Here is a 22,458-nt window from a genome sequence, read left to right on the forward strand (position 1 = left end):
TTTGCTGAACTCAACACAGTGCACTGTCCACATTTTTCTACATAAAAACAATCAACAATAGCCGGATAGGACCACAGAAATTCGACATAATATAACAATTCAAAGAATAAATACGCATATTACGAAAAAAATTTATGAGAAAAACGTGAGACAATACTTAATAAACTTGTAAAAACTTTAACGTTAACGTTTATTGCGTCTTCATCTTTACGAAAGTAACTGATAAATGTGTCCGCGGTCATGCTAAAAATGAGAATTTTGACGTTCCGTTGGTCAATAGTTTATTAAGGTATTTCAAAACTGCCGGCGTACCAAAAGAATTAATTCATTTAACTATTGGATCAGTCTCGACCTTCTGTTTACTATAGAACTAGAACGGGCTAGTTTACCTATTTTGTAAAAGATTGCCATTAAAAGATATAATATAAAATAGGTTGAGAATATTTAAAATGATTATTATTATTATTATTACAATATATTTAAACGTGACTGGTTGTGGGTTCGATCCCCACTCGAGGAAATGAAATATTTTTTAAAATGTATATTTCTATTTCTTCGCTCTGGTATTGAGGTAAAGCGCGACGTTGAGTTTCACCACTCAACACACAATTCCTCTAGAATTCTGCGGAGAGTTGAGAACGGAATGTCTTAATCCTGATAGGTGCGGGATACAGCGAGAAACAGAAAAAAAAAATGGTATTTTTTTTTAATTTCCGAGCCACAAATTCAAATAATATTATATTGTTTTAATTAAAACAGATATTTGAGAACTCAACAGTGACTAACAAGCAACAAGATGTAAATAACAAGAAAAAACATTATCATTGTTATCTACATATCTAGTAGTACATATGTCCGGGAAGTAGCCATCTAAGGAATTAATAAAAATATATTTATATTAAAATTTTATTGTAAAATATATAAAATAATAATAATAATGTAAAAATATAATAATGTTTTTTGATCTAAAATGGATTAATAGCCAATTTTTTTCCGTTCTACGCTGTCTGCGAATTTATGAAGCTTTAAGGCATTACGTGTTCAAATTCAAATTCAAATTCAAAATATTCTTTATTCAAATGGGCAATTATTATAAGTACTTTTGAATCGTCGAATGAACATATGAACAAAAAGCTACCACCGGTTCGGAAGGCAGTTCTGCTGAGAAGAGCCGGCAAGAAACTCAACAGTTGCTCTTTTCAAAATCAATGGTACAATCTATTACATTAGCTGGCAGCTATCCTGCATTACATTCAATTCAACTGTTGACTGTATTATTAATGAATAACAATTCATACCCCCAAGTAAGGATCGAACACAAGACCGTCGTGTTTACAGTCACGGTATTCCACTGCGCCGCCGACATACAACGTCTTCCATTCCATTATATTTTAATAATTCAATAATTATCATAAAATCTATAGATTTGTTTAAATACAATAAAAATAATGTATTTAAACTTTTTGTGTCGTACAACAAATCGTGTCCGCTCATTTTAAACGACAAAAAGTATTCTGGCCGACAAAAGCCAACAATAATGAGAAACTACGGTAATTTAGTTTTAAATTTTAGACAATTATGTTTTTATTGGCAATTAGGAGTATTAAGAATAATTTTAATCTTATTACTGGGGGGCACAACTTTTTCTCGCTTCGTCCTTGTTTTGGACTCCTATAACGGTTTCAATTATACTAAAAAAAAATTTGGTGGATGTGGTATAGTAGATTAAAATGTATCAAAAACCAACGTAACGCTATATCCGACAAAGTACCAAATTTTATACTCCTCCGTCCGTACAATTTTTGTAAAAATGGGTCCAAAGTTTATGTTTCACGTATTAAAATATATAAGGGATTTTATTATGGATACAATTGTCAGAAATGGATCAAATGGGAAAGGGTAGGTAGGGGTAGGAAACCACACGGGAACCACTAGATTTCAAATAGGAGGGAGGATTGAGGGATGAAAGAGATGAAATTTCATCATCAGATCTCTGTAATAACTAGATAATAACTAATATTATGGATTAATATTAATTAACGGAGAAGTACATTCTTTTCAATAAAAAAAATTAAATTTCTCCACAAATTATGGAAATCAACACACAATCATAAAAAATATATTAAACGAAAATAAAACCTCCTCCTTTTTAAGAAAGCAGTTGGTTCAAAAATCAAGGACATGCAGTTATTATTTATTTATTTTTATTTTACAGTTACAGAGGAATATAATTTCTGTAAATTTACCATTTCTAGGAAGCAAAAGATTGCCAATTTCTTAGTTATTAAGAAATTTAATGCTACAAGTTTTTAGATTTTTTTGTCTTTTTAAAATATTTGTAAGGATATTTAAGATTCGAATGTCGGAAAACCTAGCTTCCTTACTCATGTGCATCACGAATTTTACACTACATTAAGCACTAACGCTTAGGGATCATACGTTACGTATAGATAGAGTAGTCAGAGGGAACGTAGTGTTAAAACACTCCGTTCTCCACTTTCCACCGAATACTGGAGAGATTGCGTGTTGAATGGCGGAACTCAACGCCACGCTTTACATGGACACCAGAGCGAAGAAATGAAAATATGAATTTAAAGAAATATTTCATATCCTCCAGCGGGGATCGAACCCATAGCTAGTCCCGTTTACAGTTACATTTTTGCGCCCTTGCGCCACAAGTGGTCTTAATAGATTCATTTAACAATTTTCTCTTACAATTAATTAAGTAAACTATAAGAAAACCCAACTGCATAAAACTAAATAGAAAAAGAATAACAAGCGCCATAGTTCATTAGGATTAACAATAATGGTAATAGTAAAAATAACGGTAACGGTAACGTAATTTAAATGGTCTATCTTCCTTCAAACTTATGAAGAAGTCTTCCAGGTTTTTGTTAATCTCTTAAACTTCCCCTAATGATATACATATGCTTAGAAACTTTATTTGTTAAGTAATTCTCATTCTACTTTTGAAGGTAATGTTGTCTAAAACGGCTAGGCCAACAATTCCTGTATTTCATATTAGTGGATTAACATCTTCATAAAACTACTACGAGCGTACAAAATGGGTTTAATATCAATATTTCACATACAAAAGTAATGTAAACATGTAAATCTTTTATACATATCTGTGGTTGCCAAATTATTATTATTTTTTTCACAGTCTTTAAGTAATAATGAATTAGAATTAGTTTTTAGTGTAGGGGTAGATAGAGGGCACGAGTAAAAAGGGGATACTATCAGATTAATTTCGAAAAAATAACAAAAATGATTTTATAATACGTTTATTCATTTCAAACACGTTGCCCCGGTAGGGTTATAGCATAGATTGCACCGCTTATTAATCTAAATAATTAAAGATAAACATACACGGAGACAAATGAAATATATATATTATACATTTTATACTATTTTTTTTCTACAGCATAACAGGTGAACAAACACACTCAAGTTTTATCGCTAGTTGTTTAATTGTTTTTTTTTATTTTGGGAATCATATAAAACGATAAAGAAATGTTCTACTAGCATTCTCGTCGTGTTACCAGAAGGTCTACCTCAAATATTGTAAGTATCTTTTTGTGTTATCTATATTAATATAATAAGTTAGAAGAGTATGTTTGCTTAAACCCAAGATCTCTTCATCTACTAGTCTAACTTACCTTGTTTTTATTTTGTATGAAAGCTTTATTCTTCAGGGGTGCTATAGGCTTACTTATATAACTTAGCTTAGCTGAGACTAAGTTAGTCTTAAATAATGAAGTAGCGTTAATAACGAACGTCATCGAATTGCTATAAGCGCGTGCGCTTCAAAAATTGCCTAATATATGTTAGTAAATTGTATGACAAAAATATTCTATTTTGCTAGTTCTACAAAATAATCCGTATATCTATCTGTTATAAATTATATTGAAACTTACGAACCAAAGTTATTCCATCAAGAAAATTATATGAAGACTAGTGGACCCGGACGCGGCTACGCCTGCTTGAACTATAAGAATATTTAATTAATATTATATAATATATTTATTTTTATAAGGATGAATATCAAAATATAAGTTCATTTTGGGTGACGTTTTCTTAAAACAACAAAGAAACTTTGCAAACCGGTGCTTGGCAACGACGGTTGTTATTAACATGGCAGAATAAATTGCATGAAATTAGAAAGTATTTTAATTTATTAGTACATATGTGTAATGTAATATTATATATAGCACTTCTGAAGAATGCAGCTTTCATACAAAATAAAAACAAAGTAAATCGGACCAGTAGATCCAGAGATCTTAGCGTTCAAGCAAACAAACAAACAAACTCTTCCGCTTTATTATATTAGTATAGATAAGCTTCGACTTTTATAGTAGGTAGGTATATAAATTGGACTTTTCGAGAAAAATTTAAAATTAAAATAATTCCACGCTCTGTTTACGGCTTTTGAAAAAATAATTGATTAATATTAAATGTAAGTAGATTTAAATAAAATATAATGTTTATATTTTCTTTTTACTCTGTGAATGGAGTCCTTTCGAGTAAATAAATTAAATGGCGGAATTTAATGAAACAAGAAAAACGACAATGATTTTAATTTAATTTGTTTATTTCATTAGCAATGGCACTACCGGTTGCTCCACAACCACAGGAGCAGCCTCACAGCTCTTCGCTTCGGCAATACAGTTTTTAACTGCATCACAATGTTTTATAGTGGAGAAGCCGAGTAATGATACTGGAAGTAAGATATAAGATAATAAGATTGTTATTTAATTCGTAACATTATAGTTATTTATATATACATTTATTTACATATAACAAACGTACATTTGACTTATGTAATTATATTTAAAAAAAATAATTAAAAATTATAAAATTATAATTTAAGAAATATTGTTTTTTTTTTCCTTTTCATTATGAACTATTTGTATTTCAGATTGTGAAAAGAACGATTTTATAGTCGTTGGAAGCGGGTCTGCCGGTGGTGCGGTAGCAGCTCGTCTCAGTGAAGTTAGTAGTTGGAAAGTGCTGCTGCTAGAAGCGGGTTTCACACCTCCCATAGAATCTGAAGTAAGAACTATGTATTATAAAACTTACAATCTTTTCATTTGCTTTTTTTTTCTTTCAGCTTCATAGGCAGAGGGAACCTAATGTTAATGACAATGACTTCCCCACTTTCCGCCGAATTCTCGAGGCATTGCGTGTTAAGTAGCAGACCTCAACGCCTCGCCTTTGCCTTAGCACCAGAGCGTAGAAATCTTAGTAAATAATAATTGACTCCCCTTAGTGGGAATTGAACCCGCAACCGTCGAGTTATAACGACATGCTTGTGTCCTTGCGTCACGACAGCTTCATTTGGAAATAGAATTATTATACTTTTTATAGCTTAGTAACTCAAAACTTTGTACCGAAGTAAGTGGCTAATAGTATTTTTAAATATTTTTTTTTTTTTACATTTAAGATACCATATCTGAGTCCTCAACTTCAAAATACCAAATATGATTGGCAATACGATCTTGAAAGTGATAAAGTAAATCACCAAGCAGTAAAGAATGGCGTGATTCGATGGCCACGTGGAAAAATGTCAGGCGGATCCAGTTCAATTAACTATATGATATATGTAAGAGGCAGAGACGCTGACTTTAAAAATTGGCAAGATGGAGGAAATCCTAGTTGGTCGCCGGAAAATGTTAGCTCTAAATTCAAGAAACTTGAAAGCTTGCAAAATATGAATTTATTACAAGACCCAAAAATAAAAAACTATTACGGAAGTGATGGTCCTGTAATCATAAATAACTGCAATAGCACTAACAGAGAACTTACTGAAAAAGTCATAGACTCTTTGGATTACATTGGAATTAAAAGAGTGAAAGACATTAACTCAGCTAAATATGAAGGGTTTGGTGTTTCAGGAATAATATCAATGAATACTGCTAGTGGCAAAAGAAGCAGTGTATATTCAGCATACTTAGTGCCTGCTAATAAAAGAAGTAATTTAAAAATACTCACCGGAGCTTATGTCACTAAAATTCTCCTCAACGATAAAAATGAAGCTTACGGAGTTGAAGTAAATGTGAATGGTCAAAACAAAACGTATTATTCTAATAAAGAAGTTATTGTAAGTGGTGGCACCGTTAACTCTCCGCAACTATTGATGTTATCGGGAATAGGTCCTAAAACTGATTAAGTGGCTAAAAACATAACAGTTAAAGTCGATTCACCCTATGTAGGCAAAAATTTGCAAGACCATTGCTATGCACCTATAGCTATTTATGGAGACGACTCTTCAACTGTAGATCCAAACGCTAACAAATTCGAAGTGATTAAATATTTGTATAACAAAAGTGGCCTGCTTGCAGAGAATTATTTTACTGACGTATGTTCGTTTTACTCCCGCACCAACAATATGTCGTACCCTGAATTCCGAAATAGTTTCGCTTACTATAGGAAAAATACTACAGGGATAAAATCTCGTTTTGGAAAATTTAAGGACGAGGTTGCAACATCTTTTGCTGCATTTAACGATAAACAAGCATTGTTTATATTTAGTGTTATTCTATTACATCCACTTTCCCAAGGTTCGGTATCTCTGAGATCGTCAAATCCTTACGACAAGCCCTTAATTAAATACAATTACTTCGAAGACGAAAGGGACGTCTAAACAATCTCAGAAGGTATTAAAGCCTTTGTAAAGATAATTGACGCACCTTATTTTAAATCTATCAATGCATTTGTTCAGAGAATAAATGTAACCCAGTGTAATGACCTCCAATTCCAAAGCGAGGATTACTGCAAGTGTTACTTGAAAAACCTTGCTCTTTCAGTATATCATCCAGCAGGAACATGTAAGATGGGCCCGAATATTGAAACTGCAGTTGTAGACAATTATTTAAAAGTTCATGGTGTCAAAAATCTACGTGTTATAGACGCTAGTATAATGCCTCCGTCAATAATGATATGAGAAATGGGCGCTGATATGATCAAACAAGAATATCTTGGAAGCTCAAAAGTGAATGAAGAAATTGACAATAGTAAGAATTAATGCCGACAATCTTTATAATAAAATTATTTAATAGAAAATACTCTGAAAATGAAGAGGATAGAAAAAAATATATTTTAAGGTCATCTTATTAAACAATGTAATTAAAGTTGTGAATCAAATTAATTATTTTATTAAATTGAATTATGAATTCACTGATAATGAGATGTGCATTGTGCGCTGAGTTTTTAAATCTATTTTATTTTATACTAGCACCCGTTTGCAGGTTCGCCTGCTTAAACTACTGACTTATTTAATTAATACACTGAATTGCGCTCGTATCCTATATCTTATAAAACAAAGTCGCTTTTCGTGTCTGTCTGAACTTTCTAACTCTTCTTCTTCTAAACCACCCAACGGATTTTTATGCGGTTTTCACCATTAGGTCGAGTATTTCTCAGGTAAGGTTTATATATACTTTAATATTTGTATATTCTTATGTAAATTAACATAAATACGATAAATTTGTATAAAGTCCTACCCGTTGAGACACTTTCGCGCATGCGCTGCTTTAATGGCAAGTACTACATGAAAATAATGTACTGGAGTATTATTCCTCTTAAAAAGATCTACAAAAAAGTCCGCGACAACATATTTTTATCTTTTAAGGATAACGTGTAGTGATCATATTTCTGTCTAAAAATAGTAATTTCAATATATTTTTTATTGTGAGGGATATTTTTCCATAATGGTATTTTAAAGGATAAGGTTTAACCTTATCCTTTAAAATACTTTATTAATTTTCTACGGTCAATGAAGATAAAATTTTCTTTTTACAGTATTTCGAAATTGCGAATAGTTTCAGAGAAAAACGCATTTAATTGTTGACACATCCCGCCGTTGACACATCAGCTGTATGTTACTCAAGTTTCACTTATCCCTTACTCTCAGCATATAAATAAGTATATTAGTTACGTTGGCCATTTAATGTAGATCAAAACTGTCTTTTACTGTTTTTTCATTTTAGTAAGTACTTTAGAAGTTGTTACAATATCAAAACATCCTTGCTGCGAAACGCGCCCCGCGACGTTTTGCTTATACAAGCGAGTCATGTCATCGGTGGTTCAGTGGTAGAATGCTCGCCTGCCACGCGGGCAGCCCGAGTTCGATTCCCGGCCAATGCATTCTATTTAATTTTCCTCACAGGCAGCCACGTAATGCTTGCTTTTCATCAGGGACAATATACCCTCTTCAGCATTAACCACAAGCTCGCAAAAAAAAACCCGCCCGCTATAGAGGCATAGCAACAAAGATTTAGATGCGTTTGCACGTATTGGATAATTGGAGTTGAATGTATTATTTCAGCGCGATATATTTGGTTTCATATTTTTTGTTGTAGTTATTAGTAGGTAGGCTTTTGTTTATAATTTCTTCAGTTTAAAAATATTCATTTAACTATCTAAAAATAGTCATTTAAATATATTTTAATAAGTACTTAAAAAGATTAGTAGCACAGATTTAAAGTTACGGTACCTACTAAAAAATCCTTGCTGTGTAAAACAATTGGAAAATCCTTATTGAAACTACGAAAATGCGGGTTGCATTAGAGTAGATCTTAAGTGTTTTGCAAACATACATTATATGAATAATCCAGTAGTAAAAGCGGGCGAAGCCGCAAGGGGGTCGCTAGTTTTAATATATAATGTATGTTTACAGTGCACATAAGATTTCTAATGTGAAAATTATTAATATTTTAGGTTGCTTTTCATAGTCCCCACAAGGATAATTAATTGTTTTGAAAAAAGCACAACTTATCTCTGTTTATAATAAAACCATAACTCATCGGTGTCTGTATATGGAAGATATAATTATATCAGAAAAAATGTTATTGGCATTTACTAGTGTAATTGAACCCGGACATTGTACTGTTGATGAATGAAAAATGATGAAAAAAACTGACTTCAAATAAGTACCTAACATAGATTTACTTAAAGCAAGTAATTTATTAGAGAAAGATTTTATAATTTTGAAGTCTTACAACGATACGCTTGTGTCCCAACGTCACGAATTGCTTATGACAAAATTATAATTATGCCATATATATATTTTTTTCATGAACTAAAAAATAATATACCTACAGTGTTTAAACATAAAACAACCTCACGTAAATATTGAGCAATTTGAAGCTTGACGCAGAACGTTTTTTCCTATATTAGGTGTGTGAGATCACGAAACGCCTTTACACACGTTTTATTTAAATTAAATGAGTGTTTGTAAAATCTAAATAATTCAAGATAATATGGTAGTAATATTTATTAGTGCTAACATTTTTTATTTTAGCCAGTGTCGTAACACTCCACTCCCCAATTTCCGCTGAATTTTGGAGGCATTGCGTGTTGAGTCGCGGAACTTAGCGCTGCACTTTGACATCAGTATGAAGAAATGAAAATATTTCTGCAACTGATCTCCGCTCCAGAAAAGGTAGACAGCTTACGGATATTCATATAGACATAGACATATAGAACATTAGTATAGCAAATTTGGGGGTTGCCGATATTTATCATATCGTTTACTTATTATTATTATTACTGGATTACTTAAAAAAGCTTGGTATGCCATCGACTATCAAATATATTTGAACAGCCCTGACAGCTGTTTTACTTAAAACTTCTGCATATATGAACAAATTTAATATTTTTTTTAATATTACGTACTACGCCAAAATTTATACAGTTATTTTTTGATCTATGTTCTATTTTTTTAATCAGTACATGTATAAAAAATATATAATAAAAAAAATGTAAGTCAAGTTTTACGTTTGAGCTCTTGGAAATAATTAGATAAATTTATTACATAGTACTTTTCCTTATTTTTCTTTTTCGAATTTTTTTATTCAATATGCATTTTTTCATTTTTACCAAGGATTCATCGTAGAAATATATAAATAACTAGCAGACGCGCGCAGCTTCGCTTGTGTATTTAGGGGTGAATTCTAATAACCCATGAAACATGTGTTCAATTAAATATTTTTAAGAGTTTAAATTTCAAATTTTATAAAAATCGGTGACGACTTAAAGATTTTCCCATACAAACTTTCAACCCCTTATTTGCACCCTTAAGGGGTGAATTCTAAAAAACCATGAAACACATGTTCAATTAAATATTTTTAAGACTCTTAATATCAAATTTTATAAAAATCGGTGGCGATTTAAGAATTTTTCCATACAAACTTTCAACCCTTAATTTGCACCCTTAGGGGGAGAATTCTAGAAAACGATGAAATACGTGTTCAATTAAATACTTTTAAAAATCTAAATTTCAAATTTTACAAATCGGTGCCGATTTAAATTTTTTTCCATACAAACTATCAACCCCTATTTTACCCCTTTAGAGTTAAAATTTTTCAAAATCCCTTCTTAGTGGATGTCCAGATTACGAAAGTAAACATGCGTCTTACCTCAGTCAGTGAGGACAAGTCCTTTTATATATATAGATAATAATATCTTGTACAATAAACGTTGGCATATCTTTAAAACAATAATTTTACTACACATAGACATATGGTTAGATATAAAAACACATTTATATTTGGTCCTTTTATTAAAATGTTATAAAAGTACAAAATGATTTTTTATTTAAAATAAATAAATTCGATATTAGGTTCGAGTGAACAGATCCCAATTCAAACAGTTCATTTGGTACGTGACAATTTACAATACATATTTAAAATACATATTTACATTTTACAGCCATTTACACATAGTCGTTAGAATACATAAATTAGTTCACTATCTTTAAAAAAAACAAAATAGTGGTAATTTAGATACTCCTTGGGTCCTTGGTAACGTCAACTTCATAGATGGAAACACAGTTTACATGAATTATAACAGCTATTACAGTAAATACGGTTTTACAATTACACATACAGACGTCAGATTCATACATAAATATTTTTGTGTGTGAAATTGATGACATTCTACAGATTTGGTACCAAAAGATCATCAGTAATGGAAGACTAGACCCTCTAATCATAATTAAATTTATGGCGTTACTAAATAAACCACAGACTGCTGAAATTTCCTAACCTATTATACTAGCACTGGCTCCATTGTTTGTTGAATTCACAGCAATTAGAAAATTAATAGACATTTTTAGAATGTAAAATAATTAATTATAAAAGAATGAATAAATTTCAAAAACATTATCGCACTGAAAAATATTGATTTACATATAGAAATACATATGTTTATGTATATATTTAGTAATTAGATGAGATATCGATATTACTGGCATAAAATAACAAGGACTTTATCGGAAAGAAGAAATCAGTCAATTGTTTTTCAGTATTTCCTTATAAGTTTTTAAATAGAAAACCTAGACGAATAAATAATATGCCATAGAGTTAACGGTGTTAGGTAAATATTATTTATTTTCTACATTATTTAGTTAGCGTATAATAATAAAGTCATTTACGTCGTAATAACAACTTTGCACAGCATATTTACATTTTTTACATATAATATATATTACTCGTCTTCACAAATAAAATAAGGAGGAAAACTGCTTATTAAGCGCATGTAGTTATGGCTGTACATGCTTGTATATCCTTGTTCTAAATAGATAAGTTTATTCATAAACACACTTTATTGTTTTGTATTTTCTTCAGACATAGTTTTAAATATTCAATAAGGAAACAAAAACCGAGACCAATTTTGAAACTTAGAAAAAGGAAATACATATATATATATATATCTGTATTAAAATTGCTGTGAATAATTATATAATTACCTAATACAGATTATTAAAATAGTTGTAAGTGTTTTTGCAAGGTTATTGTTTTTTTTTATTATATAAATTTCAAGATTATGCCAAAATGCAGTCTGTGGCGTTATAACTAAAGATTAAGTAAACATGTAAATCGCTCAGTTACTACCAGCGTACTAATTGATGGGTATAAAGGCAAGTCACAAAATATATAAAAATTGTGTAAAAATACTAAAATAGAGTAAAATAGACTAAGCTGCATATTTCTGTATGTTGGTCCTTTCATTGGAAAAGGTTACTCAAATAAGATGAATGAAAATAAATAAAAATTACATTAATTATATATGTTACCGGCAATTTGTATAATTTCGGTATTTTATAAAATAACTGGAGGGTCCTAGCAATGTATGTATAATTATGAACATTATTGTTGATTACATATCTCATCCAGGCAATGTATAAAATTCTTAGAGATTGTATGAAAAAACTTGCTATTTTTACTCTCGTCTTTAGCACAAGAGCGTATTAGCTTTTTAATAAAGTACCTAGACAGAGTATAAAATAAATAGCATTTCATACATTACTTACACGTTTTAGGTATTCTACACATTGATGAGGCATTATATAGAATACCGATTTATGCAGGTTCCCGGTAACATATTATATAAATTAAGAAATATTTTAATATGCATAAGTAAGAAATACCTTCTGGACTAAAGCAATTTTGCTTTTATACCCCTCAATTGTGATATATTCATTTGTTCAAAAGGTTTTTGTTACGTAATAATAAATTTAAATTTGAATACTAAAACTTTAATAAATTGATAATATACTATAGGTGTGTTACGTCCATATCAAATTCTGTATTATTCGCTTTTGTTTTTAATTTCATATATCAATGTAAATTACTATTACAATAATAATCAGTAATATTTTTAAAATGCTAATTTCTCGCCGCTAACTGTAGCAGAGCAATTAAATTAACAAATTAATATAATTTAAAGTTTATTCAACTTTAATATAAACTATAAAACATAAAAAATATAATATCATAAAAAAAGATAATGTCACAAATTTAGATGATTATTTTTTAACTATAATCCACTGTTAATAATATAAGCCAATTAATTTTAACCAAAAGTTCCTGTCATCAAATTAACAAGTTTAGTGTTTTTAGATTAATATACAAAAACCTTTTGAACATATAATTAAGCATTGTAAAATATAATATATATGAAAAGTTCACTTTATAATAGTAATATATTTACATAAACGAAAAATAACAATGTCGGCTTGATGTGGGTAGAGTACACAAAATTACAGGAGAGTTTACGTTTTTAAAAACTATGAGTGCTTTAGATGAGTACTATAGTACTTTCGAATTGTAATTTCTACTATATGAAATAAAAAAAAAAGTGTGTATATTTTTCAACATTTTCAAATATCTAAGCCGACAATATTTTTTTTATCTTAATATAAGGTAGATGTGAAGTTAGCGGCTCTACGAAGTACATGAGTCTGTACAGGAATGTACCCGCCCCCGTACCCTGGCTCCTTTACGCGCAAAACGCGAACGTTTATCTGTAATGCAAATAATGCAATAATATAATTATTTATAATAATAAGATATTTAGGGTACTACTTTTTTCAGGGTAATACTATTTTCATGGCAATAAATATTTTTTATTTTTATTAAATAAATATTTTTTTGTAGTTTATAATTTAAATTGGCATTTTGAGCATGTTTGAGTTTAAATTAAATTTTAATAAGGTCATGACCTTCTGCTGCTTCCTTAATTTCTAATTAAATTAAATTCAAATTTAATTTCTCTATAATTTTGAAAAATCCACTCTCGGTCCGATTTATTTATTTACGTATATTCTGTAAAATACTTATTTAGCGACCATGACCTTTTTTTATATCAAAAAAATAATAAAAAATATCCCTCAAATACCACTGTTGGCATATATTATTGGTTTTTCTTGTTGTTCTATTATAAGGTTGGTTATAATAAAGCATTAAATAAATAAATAAGATATTAAACTATATAATAAGAAAAAAAAGAAATACCTATGAATCAATGCTATCTGCAAATAAATTCTTGTCTGCAAATTGAGTTTGGGGATTTACATACATACAATATACCAATAAGATAAGCTTAAATCAACACGTCGAGGGTATTTAACTGTTCTTTAAATATTTATTGCACAAATATGAATGGAATTACCATTACGAAATACGTAGGTAATATGGATTTTCAAATGAGGCAAAATAATAGGTAAAAACTATAAGAGTCAGAATGACTCGGCCTTTAAAAATGTATAGGTAGTTATTTTTTTTATATTTATATATGTGTAATATGAAATATATTTTTACATATTAAATATAACCTTTTTAAGAAGTAATAGAGAATGTACGCTATTATTAAATTTATATTTTCATTTCTTCACTCCGGTGTCGAGGCAAAGCATGGTGGCGTTGAATTCTGCCAATAAGCAATGCCTCCAGAATTCGGTGGAAAGTGCGGAACGATAAATAATAAAAGAAATTCAGCCCACCTCATGCTTGGACACGGATCTCTTGAAGTATTTGTGGAAGCGCGTCGAAAGGGCCCATACAGCGCCGTTGTCGCGCTCCGCCCACCGCACTTCAGCGCAAAACTGCAATTTCTCACTGTCTTGAGCTAGCACTCTGCAAGTAAATTATTATTTTAGCTATGTTTGGCTATGATAAGTATATAATATTTTTAAATAATTATTTTAAAAAACGTAAAACGTAAAAGTCTGATAGCGAGAGGAAAAGAAGGTGCTGAATGTTCTTAATTATACCATCAAAATGTAACACACTTTTATTATTTATTAAATGTTATATTTCTTATTAGAGTTAATTTATTTTTAGCGTTTAGTTTATTTATTAAAATAATAAAAGCTTGTTCTTAAAAACAGGTTTTTTTCTTTAATTTTATTTTTAACTTTTTAATATCTTTAATTCAAAGATTATCGAAGTTCCTATGGCCACCTTCCAGCTCCATCATCAGACCCTGGTTACTATAAAGTATCAAATTACTCGTCAAAACGAATCAAACTCAAACTCAATGGGGCTGTATCGTTAAAAAATATTATAATAATTTAAAATAATACCTGTGCGAATTAGTAATAGGATTCCAAGCAGCAATGGCTGTTTCAGTCATGGGACTGAAGACGATAGTATCATCACGTGGGTCAACGGCAATACCCAATCCTTGAGAGGATTTTCGCCCCACTAGGTTAACTGGTAAGTCTGTTCCTTCTGCTGGTGGACCTGATGCTAAAACCGCTGTAGAGACGCTGAACACCCTGTAATATATTATCTTATTTATTTCATACTATTTTTGTTAAGTAAGTTAGGCATCAAGTACGAATTAAAATAAAATTTAAATCAGCTTCACGCTGTATCCCGCACACAGCAGGGTAGGCAGAGGGAATCTATTGTTAAGACACTCCGTTCCCCATCTTCCGCCAAATTCTGGAGGCATTGCGAATTGAGTGGCAGAACTCAATGATGCACTTTGCCTCGACACCAGAGCGAAGAAATGGAAATATAAATTTAAATAAATATTTCACTTCGAATAGGGATCGAACCCACAACCAGTCGCGTTTACAGTCACATATTGTGCCCCTGCGCCAGGACTGGCCTCATATACCTACCAATAATCACGAAGAACAAATACCAATAAGCAGCAGCTTGTTAGAAACAAGGAAAATTGGAAATTTAACATTTTTTTTACTTTAAAAAGTAATCAAAAAGATAATTACCTGTCAGTAGCTAAAGGCTGATAATACAGGAGACCTTGAGCAGGCGAGTGAGCGAGACCGACCACACCATCCATAAGTGTGAATTTCTCTCCTCCAATGTCATACTCTCCAAGGTCGGGATCTGGATACATAGACGCATGGGTGACACGCCACGCGTTGTCCCGACGTCCATCGTATACAATAATACCTAGAAACAAAAGAATAATATAGTTGATAGTAATTTGTATTAATTTATATTATAAAATATAACTATACGTGTTATTCGATTTTATTTATTAAGTTAACAGAACGACGAAGCCGAGTTATTAAGACAGCTTGCTTTATTAACAGAACGACGAAATAAAAATATGTAATATTTCATAATTCGAGTGGAAATTGAATCCACAACCGTTGTGTTTACAAACACATGCTACAACGGCCTCGGTGTAATATATGTGTATTTAATGAGTTATTATTATAACAGGTTAAATTTTAGAAGATTCGAAGAATTATAGGTCCCAAATTTTGATCCTAATTAAAAATTAAATATTTCACTTTCTTTTACTTTTATGCAGTCGTTATGTTTTTTAAAATAAATATATATTTTTTAATTTATAAAATAAAATTTATATTTAATCTTTCAGTACCTATCGCTCAAGTAAACAAATAATCATTACTTTTTATTATCATGTCTTTACAATAATTTTCTTTGCTTTTTAGAATGATCATTTGCTTACTTTTCCTTATATCTCGAGCTAAGTTACAAGGCTTACCGATCCGGAAGTAAAGAGTTCTAAGCTAAAAGAACTTTTTTTAAGCGTTCCTTAGTAGATATTACTTAGAAAAACGCTAATACTATCTTTGCCGGGTTATTTAGTAATATTGTATAGAAAGTGGGAAGTTGTACGAGAGTAAGAAGATACCTACAACTTTTATGGAAAAAATAATATTTAGTGATTGCGAGCTAAAGTAAGGTAGATTTTGAGTCATTTTTATTCATTGCATTTGACCTAGATCAAAGGTATGACATTTTGTTAGGTATTACGCTGTATTTTCCTTTTCGCATGTCATATATTTGTATAAAGATCTCATAGGCTATGTAATCGAACAAGTAATTGATGATCACGTGGTAGATGAACTAGATCATCCGTGTAAGTAAGGTGGTCGTTTTACAAGGTTTACGGTACGGTTTACGGTCAGGGTTACGGTCCCTTAGAGCACGGAAAAAATTAAGATACTAAATTAGCATAATCATAACAAACCAGCAATTATGCATCGTTTTTGCCATATTTTGTATGAAATTTGAAGCGTAATAGAAATCTTTATAATACAACTTACCTACAATAATTATATTTGACAGAAGAAGAAGTGACATAAGTTGAACCTAAAGTACAAATAAAAAACCTCGAAAAATGGAAATTTATTGGTTTATCACAAAATAAAACATTACAAACTTATATTTGTAGATTTTTTCATACAAAATCAGCGGGCACACCCGCATACTTTAGTTTGTCAATTTGTTTTGTGTACTTTTTTCGTGTTTTATAAAATCAAGTTCCCGCGGACGTCCTATCGTGAAATTTATACGGAACACTCTGAGATCGATATCGACTTGAACTTGAGCGACTTTTAAAATACATGTATGAAGGGAGATTCCAGATTATCTAGTACATATACTAGGGGTCGTCTAAGACTCCCCTATCATATATCCAAGATGATTATTTAGTTGATTTTTAAAAAACGTAAAATACATAACATTAAACCATTAACTAAATCTTTCGTGTTTGGGAGATGCCCACATATGGTCCGATAAATTTGCTATAATTAAACGCTATCAAATTCATAATAATTTAAATATCGTGTAAAATATGAGCATTCTCACTTAAGAAATCCCCTTGTGAGGATGACTTGCACCTTTCCCCTATACAAAAGTAAAAAAATAGTAAAGTAAGCAAAACATAACACAAAATAAATAACTTAAATAGTTTTAGTAATTAATAACTCCAATATTAACTGACTGCTAAAACGTTAATTAAAGCCAATTTGAAAATTACCTCCATAATTCCTTACGCATTTGAAAACACATTTATTTTGCAAGAACGAGGACGTGATGCAATCCCTGTGTGTTCTAATAAGTGTTTAATAAGACGTTTCGGTTTTATCGGTTCACCAGTCCGACAGAATAATTTATGTAAATATATAAATTATTCTGTTGGACTGCTTGTAAATACGTTATTTTCCTTTTATGTAATTTTCGGAGAAAGTAGAGTTCCGACACACGTCGCTGCTTTACCAAAACAACGAAACGTCCTCCACGTTGAAATAGATTATAATTAGCACAAATTTGAAGCTATTTCCTATGATATGCTATTATAGTTTTTTGTGGATATTGTATATGAATAACAAATGTAATAATGTAATGTAATATTCATATAAATTGCTCACTGGATTTTTTTTATATGTATTAGGTATATCGAATACGTATGAAAAATTTAAACTGTAACGCCATGCTTGTGGGTTCGATTCCCATTCGAACTCGAAATGAAATAGTGAATAGTTTAATTTCTTCGCTCTGGCACCAAGGCAAAAGCGCGACATTAACTTTCGCCACTCACCACTGCCTGGAAAAATTAGTCGGAAGGTGCGGAAAGTTTCCTAGTAAAATTGATTTAATTTATATTTAATATAATTTTATAATGAACAATTAATTAAATAAGCCAACTATTTATAATTCAATTCGATGACATATTATTTTTGTGCAAGTATTTTCAGATACACAGTACATTAACCTTTCTTGCGATAAAAACATAAATTTCCTGTTATAAACACGTAACGACAAAAAATAAAGAAAAAAGTTGCAAACCGACTTCTGTGAATGAGAAGTATAACTTGTAAAACTACTGAGAAAATGCTTGTAGACGTTAACATCACAGCTATAACGACATTATGACCAAGATCAGCCAAATTAACCAATGTTTTTTTTCAACTCTACGTTTTATTCCTTTTATAGCAGAGTAGGTAGAGAGAGCGTTAAGGCACTACGTCCTCAATTTTCCTCCAAAGTTAGGCATATTGTGTATTGATGGAACTCAACACCTTTTGCCTTACAAAGTGAGAAAATTAAAATAACTCATTCTTCCGAATGGGAATCCACACCCATCGCGCTTACAGTCAGGTGTGGAATGACAGAGCCACGCTGGCCTCAATTAACTTATGTTTTGAAATATATAATGGATTAATCATCTTCATACATTACCCCTAGCCTAGCCTAGTGTTAGTGACACTCCGCTCCCCACTTTATCGAATTCTGAAGGCATTGCGTATTGAGTGAAATATTTCACTTCCTCGAGTAGGAATCGAACCCACAGCCTATCACATTTACTTTATTTGTCGCACGCTTGACGACGCATAAACAAGCTCTTTGTTAATATTATGTGATATCATATACAATTTATGCCAATAAATAACGATGCCTCGAGTAATTTTCCTTTTAAAGTGGGTTCACGCGATGTTTTTGTTGATATTGATAGAAGATATTTATACAGAATGCGAACCACGCGATTGTTCCGCTGGAAATAATTATTTACTAATAATAGCTATTTTGGTGCTAAATGATATTTAGGAATGTTTATTTGTCCGGAATGCATTATGCATTATTAAAAGTCGAACACAAATTGCACGAAAGTGATGAGTAAGAATATTATTTTCCGGTTATTCCGGTATTGAGGAAAGTGGTGGAGCAGGAGGCACAAAGTGTGACAGTAAACGCGAGTGTTTGTGAGTTCGATTCCCATTTCAGGAAATGAAATACTTATTGAAATATTTATATTTTCATTTTTTTTGCTCTGGTGTTGAAACGAAGCACCGAATTGTTCCACTCAAAATGCAATGCTTCCAGAATTCAGCGGAAAAATGGAGAACGGAGTGTCTTAACATCTACCGGGGTTCCTTCAGCGTAGCCTGCTGTATGCGGGATACAGCGTGAAGCTGTGGTATATTTTTGGTATATTATAAACCATTCATTAACATCATAATATCGCAAAATACATTTAAAAATTTAAATATCGATACAATTTCTCTTGCTATATACCTGCCTACTTAGTCATTCTGTAAGCATTTTCACTTCATTTCATAACGTGCGTTACGTAAATTAAATTATATATTTAACGAGATAAGTAAGTCCTTTCAACTATATTTAATAAAACAGTTTTTACATAATTATTACTATAAACTCTATATATACGCTTAATAGTGTTATTAAAGCGCTATAAAGTTATTTTTAATAATATTTACGAAACTCTCTCTCTCACTCAACACGCAAAGCCTCCAGAATACGGCAGAAACTGGGGAACGGAGTGTCTTAACACTATGTTCCCTCTGCCTACCCCGCCATGTGCGGGATACAGCGTGAAGCTGATTTAATTTAATTTAATTTTTTATTTACGAAACCTGTAATATTTAATATTGTTCTTTGTAAATAACGTACCAGGCGCGACAGTGTCACTTATGTAGGCAAAAAGATTATCACAAGTAGAAGAATGGCGGGAAGCTGATGATCTGCTGTCATCTAAAACGATGTTGGTGAGGAGGGAACTCGGCCGTAACAGCTCACGCGGGAAGTAAACGCTTCGGACCTGAAAATATGACATAGACATAGATTAAAAATTGATATAGATCATATATCTGCACAGATTATATTTCTATTGTCATTATTTTATGCAAATTAAAAATATAAGTAAATCTTTTCAATTAACACATAAATAACTAAGGTTTTCTTATTAATAAAGGCCAAGTCTGTTTTTTTTCTGCTTTCTTATATATTTAAGAATAAGTAAGTAAAATACACTAGCAATGGCATAGCATAGCAAATGTAAGTTCTTCGAAAACACAAGTGTGTTATAAAAGATTCGCTACATAACAATTAATGTTTATGAAAGTGTGACGTTGAAGAAAAAATGGAATGTTACATTAAAATTTTACGTTAATTATTGTATTTGTATCCATATCTGAATTACCTACATATATTCACATTGATTAAAAAATACCATTTCATTTTTTAATAAATATTTTTTTTATATATTACTACACTTAAATTACTTTTTTATATATTACGCTACAATGTAATTAATAATTGTAATAACTACGATTAAGTATAGTAAAAAAAACCGGTAATTAAAAAATTTTACTACCGGTAAAGGCAAATAGCTAGACTTCATTATTTTAAAACATTTTTGTTCAAACTATATTAAAAAAAAAACATGTTTGACAAATACGTACACTATATTGATATCCGTTTTCAATTGAATTCTCGCGGGTTACGCTCATTGTATCCGACCGAGGTCATTCTTTTAGATTGGAAAGGGTGTGCTGTATCCGCGCGATTGTGGACATACAATAAATACGTCAGCGTCATTGAATGAGATTATATGTAGATAGTTATACGTTTTTTAATGCGATTTACATAATCGAGGCCCTCGTGGTGCAGCGGGTAAGCGTGACTGTGAACGCGACGGTCGTAGGTTCGATTCTCATTGAAGAAAATTAATTGTTATTTATCAATGTTTTCATTTCTTCGCTCTAATAGTGAGGCAAAGCGCGACGTTGAAAAATTCGACGGAAAGTCAGAAACGGATGTCACTGGCACTCTGAGAGAGTGAAGCAGACAAAAATATATTATAGCCGCGTCCAATACTCGTGGTTACGATAACACGTTATACCAGCTAATATTTTTCTTATTCAATAAGAAATTGATATATTAATTAACAGGTTGTTAATTATAATCGTTTTAATTCATGATTGCGTGAAGTAACTTGATACACTTTTTTCATAACTTGCAGTTCCTAGTTAAAAATAACTGGTTTTTAATTAAACGGCCTACTAAATTTATTTTACAACGGAATAACCAGGGTCAAATCACTCTATCATGTCGATAGAAACTTGTTTGGTCTAGGTCTAATTTTATCTGGTCAAATATTTTTCCAAATGGATCGTCGCTAGTGTGCGTTTCACCTTATTAGTAAATATTTATATCATTTAACAGAGATCGGGCAGAGGAGCAGCGATATGCAATTTGGCACGGATTATAATTAACCGAGAAAAAAAACAAAAAGTAAAAACAATTATTATTGTTTTCATTAAAATACATAAAGCCGTTATGGCGCAGAGGCAAAAGGATGTAACTGTAACGCGACGATTATGGGTTCGAATCAATTATTATTTATTACTATTTTCATTTCTTCCCTCTGGCACCAAATGCGGCACCCGGCGTTGAACTTCTCCAACTCTTCAAAAAAATTGGAGAAAGTGGGGAATGGCGTGCCTTAACCCTAGGTTCCTTCTGCCTACACTGCTATATACGGGAACAGCGTGAAGCTCGTAATCATATTGATTATTAAATAAATTATAAGCTTATGTGAAAGTTGATACAATACTAAATATAATAAAGCGGAAGAGTTTGTTTGTTTGTTTGTTTGTTTGTTTGTTTGTTTGAACGCTAAGATCTCTGGATCTACTGGATCGATTTACTTTGTTTTTGTTTTGTATGAAAGCTGCATTCCTCAGAAGTGCTATAGGCTATATAATATTACATTACACATATATACTAATAAATTAAAATACTTTCTAATTTGACATGCAATTTATTCTGCCATGTTAATAACAAACGTCGTCGCTACGCGACCGCGTTCGTTACCGCGTCATTTTGATATTCATCCTTATGAAAATAAATATAATAGTCACTTTTAGCATTTCATCTAGATTGAAATTATATTTCTATAGAAATTATATTCTTATATTTCAAGCAGGCGTAGCCGCGTCCGGGTCCACTAGTCTATGTATAAATGGTAATGGTTATTTAATTAAATGGGTATTAAACTATTAATACTCTTCTTTTCATTGCAGCTTGTAGTAAGTATAAGAAGTAAATTAAGTAAGCATACATTATATACTCATATATATTG

General features: G+C 31.1%; 2 protein-coding genes across 2 annotated transcripts in view; one reads left to right on the forward strand and one right to left on the reverse strand.

Annotated features, from left to right (window-relative positions):
* Positions 1 to 4,603: 4,603 nt before the first annotated feature.
* Positions 4,604 to 7,200, forward strand: LOC146531413 (ecdysone oxidase-like). Its single transcript, XM_085198566.1, has 3 exons — positions 4,604 to 4,667; positions 4,919 to 5,052; positions 5,444 to 7,200. Exons 1-3 carry the CDS (start codon positions 4,604 to 4,606, stop codon positions 6,167 to 6,169), a joined length of 924 nt encoding a protein of 307 aa, XP_085054692.1. The 3' UTR covers positions 6,170 to 7,200.
* Positions 7,201 to 10,542: 3,342 nt separating this feature from the next.
* Positions 10,543 to 22,458, reverse strand: part of LOC146531414 (dopaminechrome tautomerase-like) — a 31,561-nt gene continuing 19,645 nt past the window's right edge. Inside the window, exons 4-8 of the mRNA XM_085198263.1 lie at positions 19,986 to 20,133; positions 15,521 to 15,707; positions 14,867 to 15,061; positions 14,285 to 14,417; positions 10,543 to 13,306 (exon numbers count right to left, since the gene is read on the reverse strand). Coding sequence (XP_085054389.1) covers positions 13,196 to 13,306; positions 14,285 to 14,417; positions 14,867 to 15,061; positions 15,521 to 15,707; positions 19,986 to 20,133 — 774 coding nt within the window. The 3' untranslated portion in view covers positions 10,543 to 13,195. The remainder of the gene's footprint in view (positions 13,307 to 14,284; positions 14,418 to 14,866; positions 15,062 to 15,520; positions 15,708 to 19,985; positions 20,134 to 22,458) is intronic.

This window comes from Heliconius melpomene, chromosome 15 (genome assembly GCF_056956725.1).
Source record: "Heliconius melpomene rosina isolate 202511_hmr_F chromosome 15, ASM5695672v1, whole genome shotgun sequence".
Lineage (NCBI taxonomy): Eukaryota > Metazoa > Arthropoda > Insecta > Lepidoptera > Nymphalidae > Heliconius > Heliconius melpomene.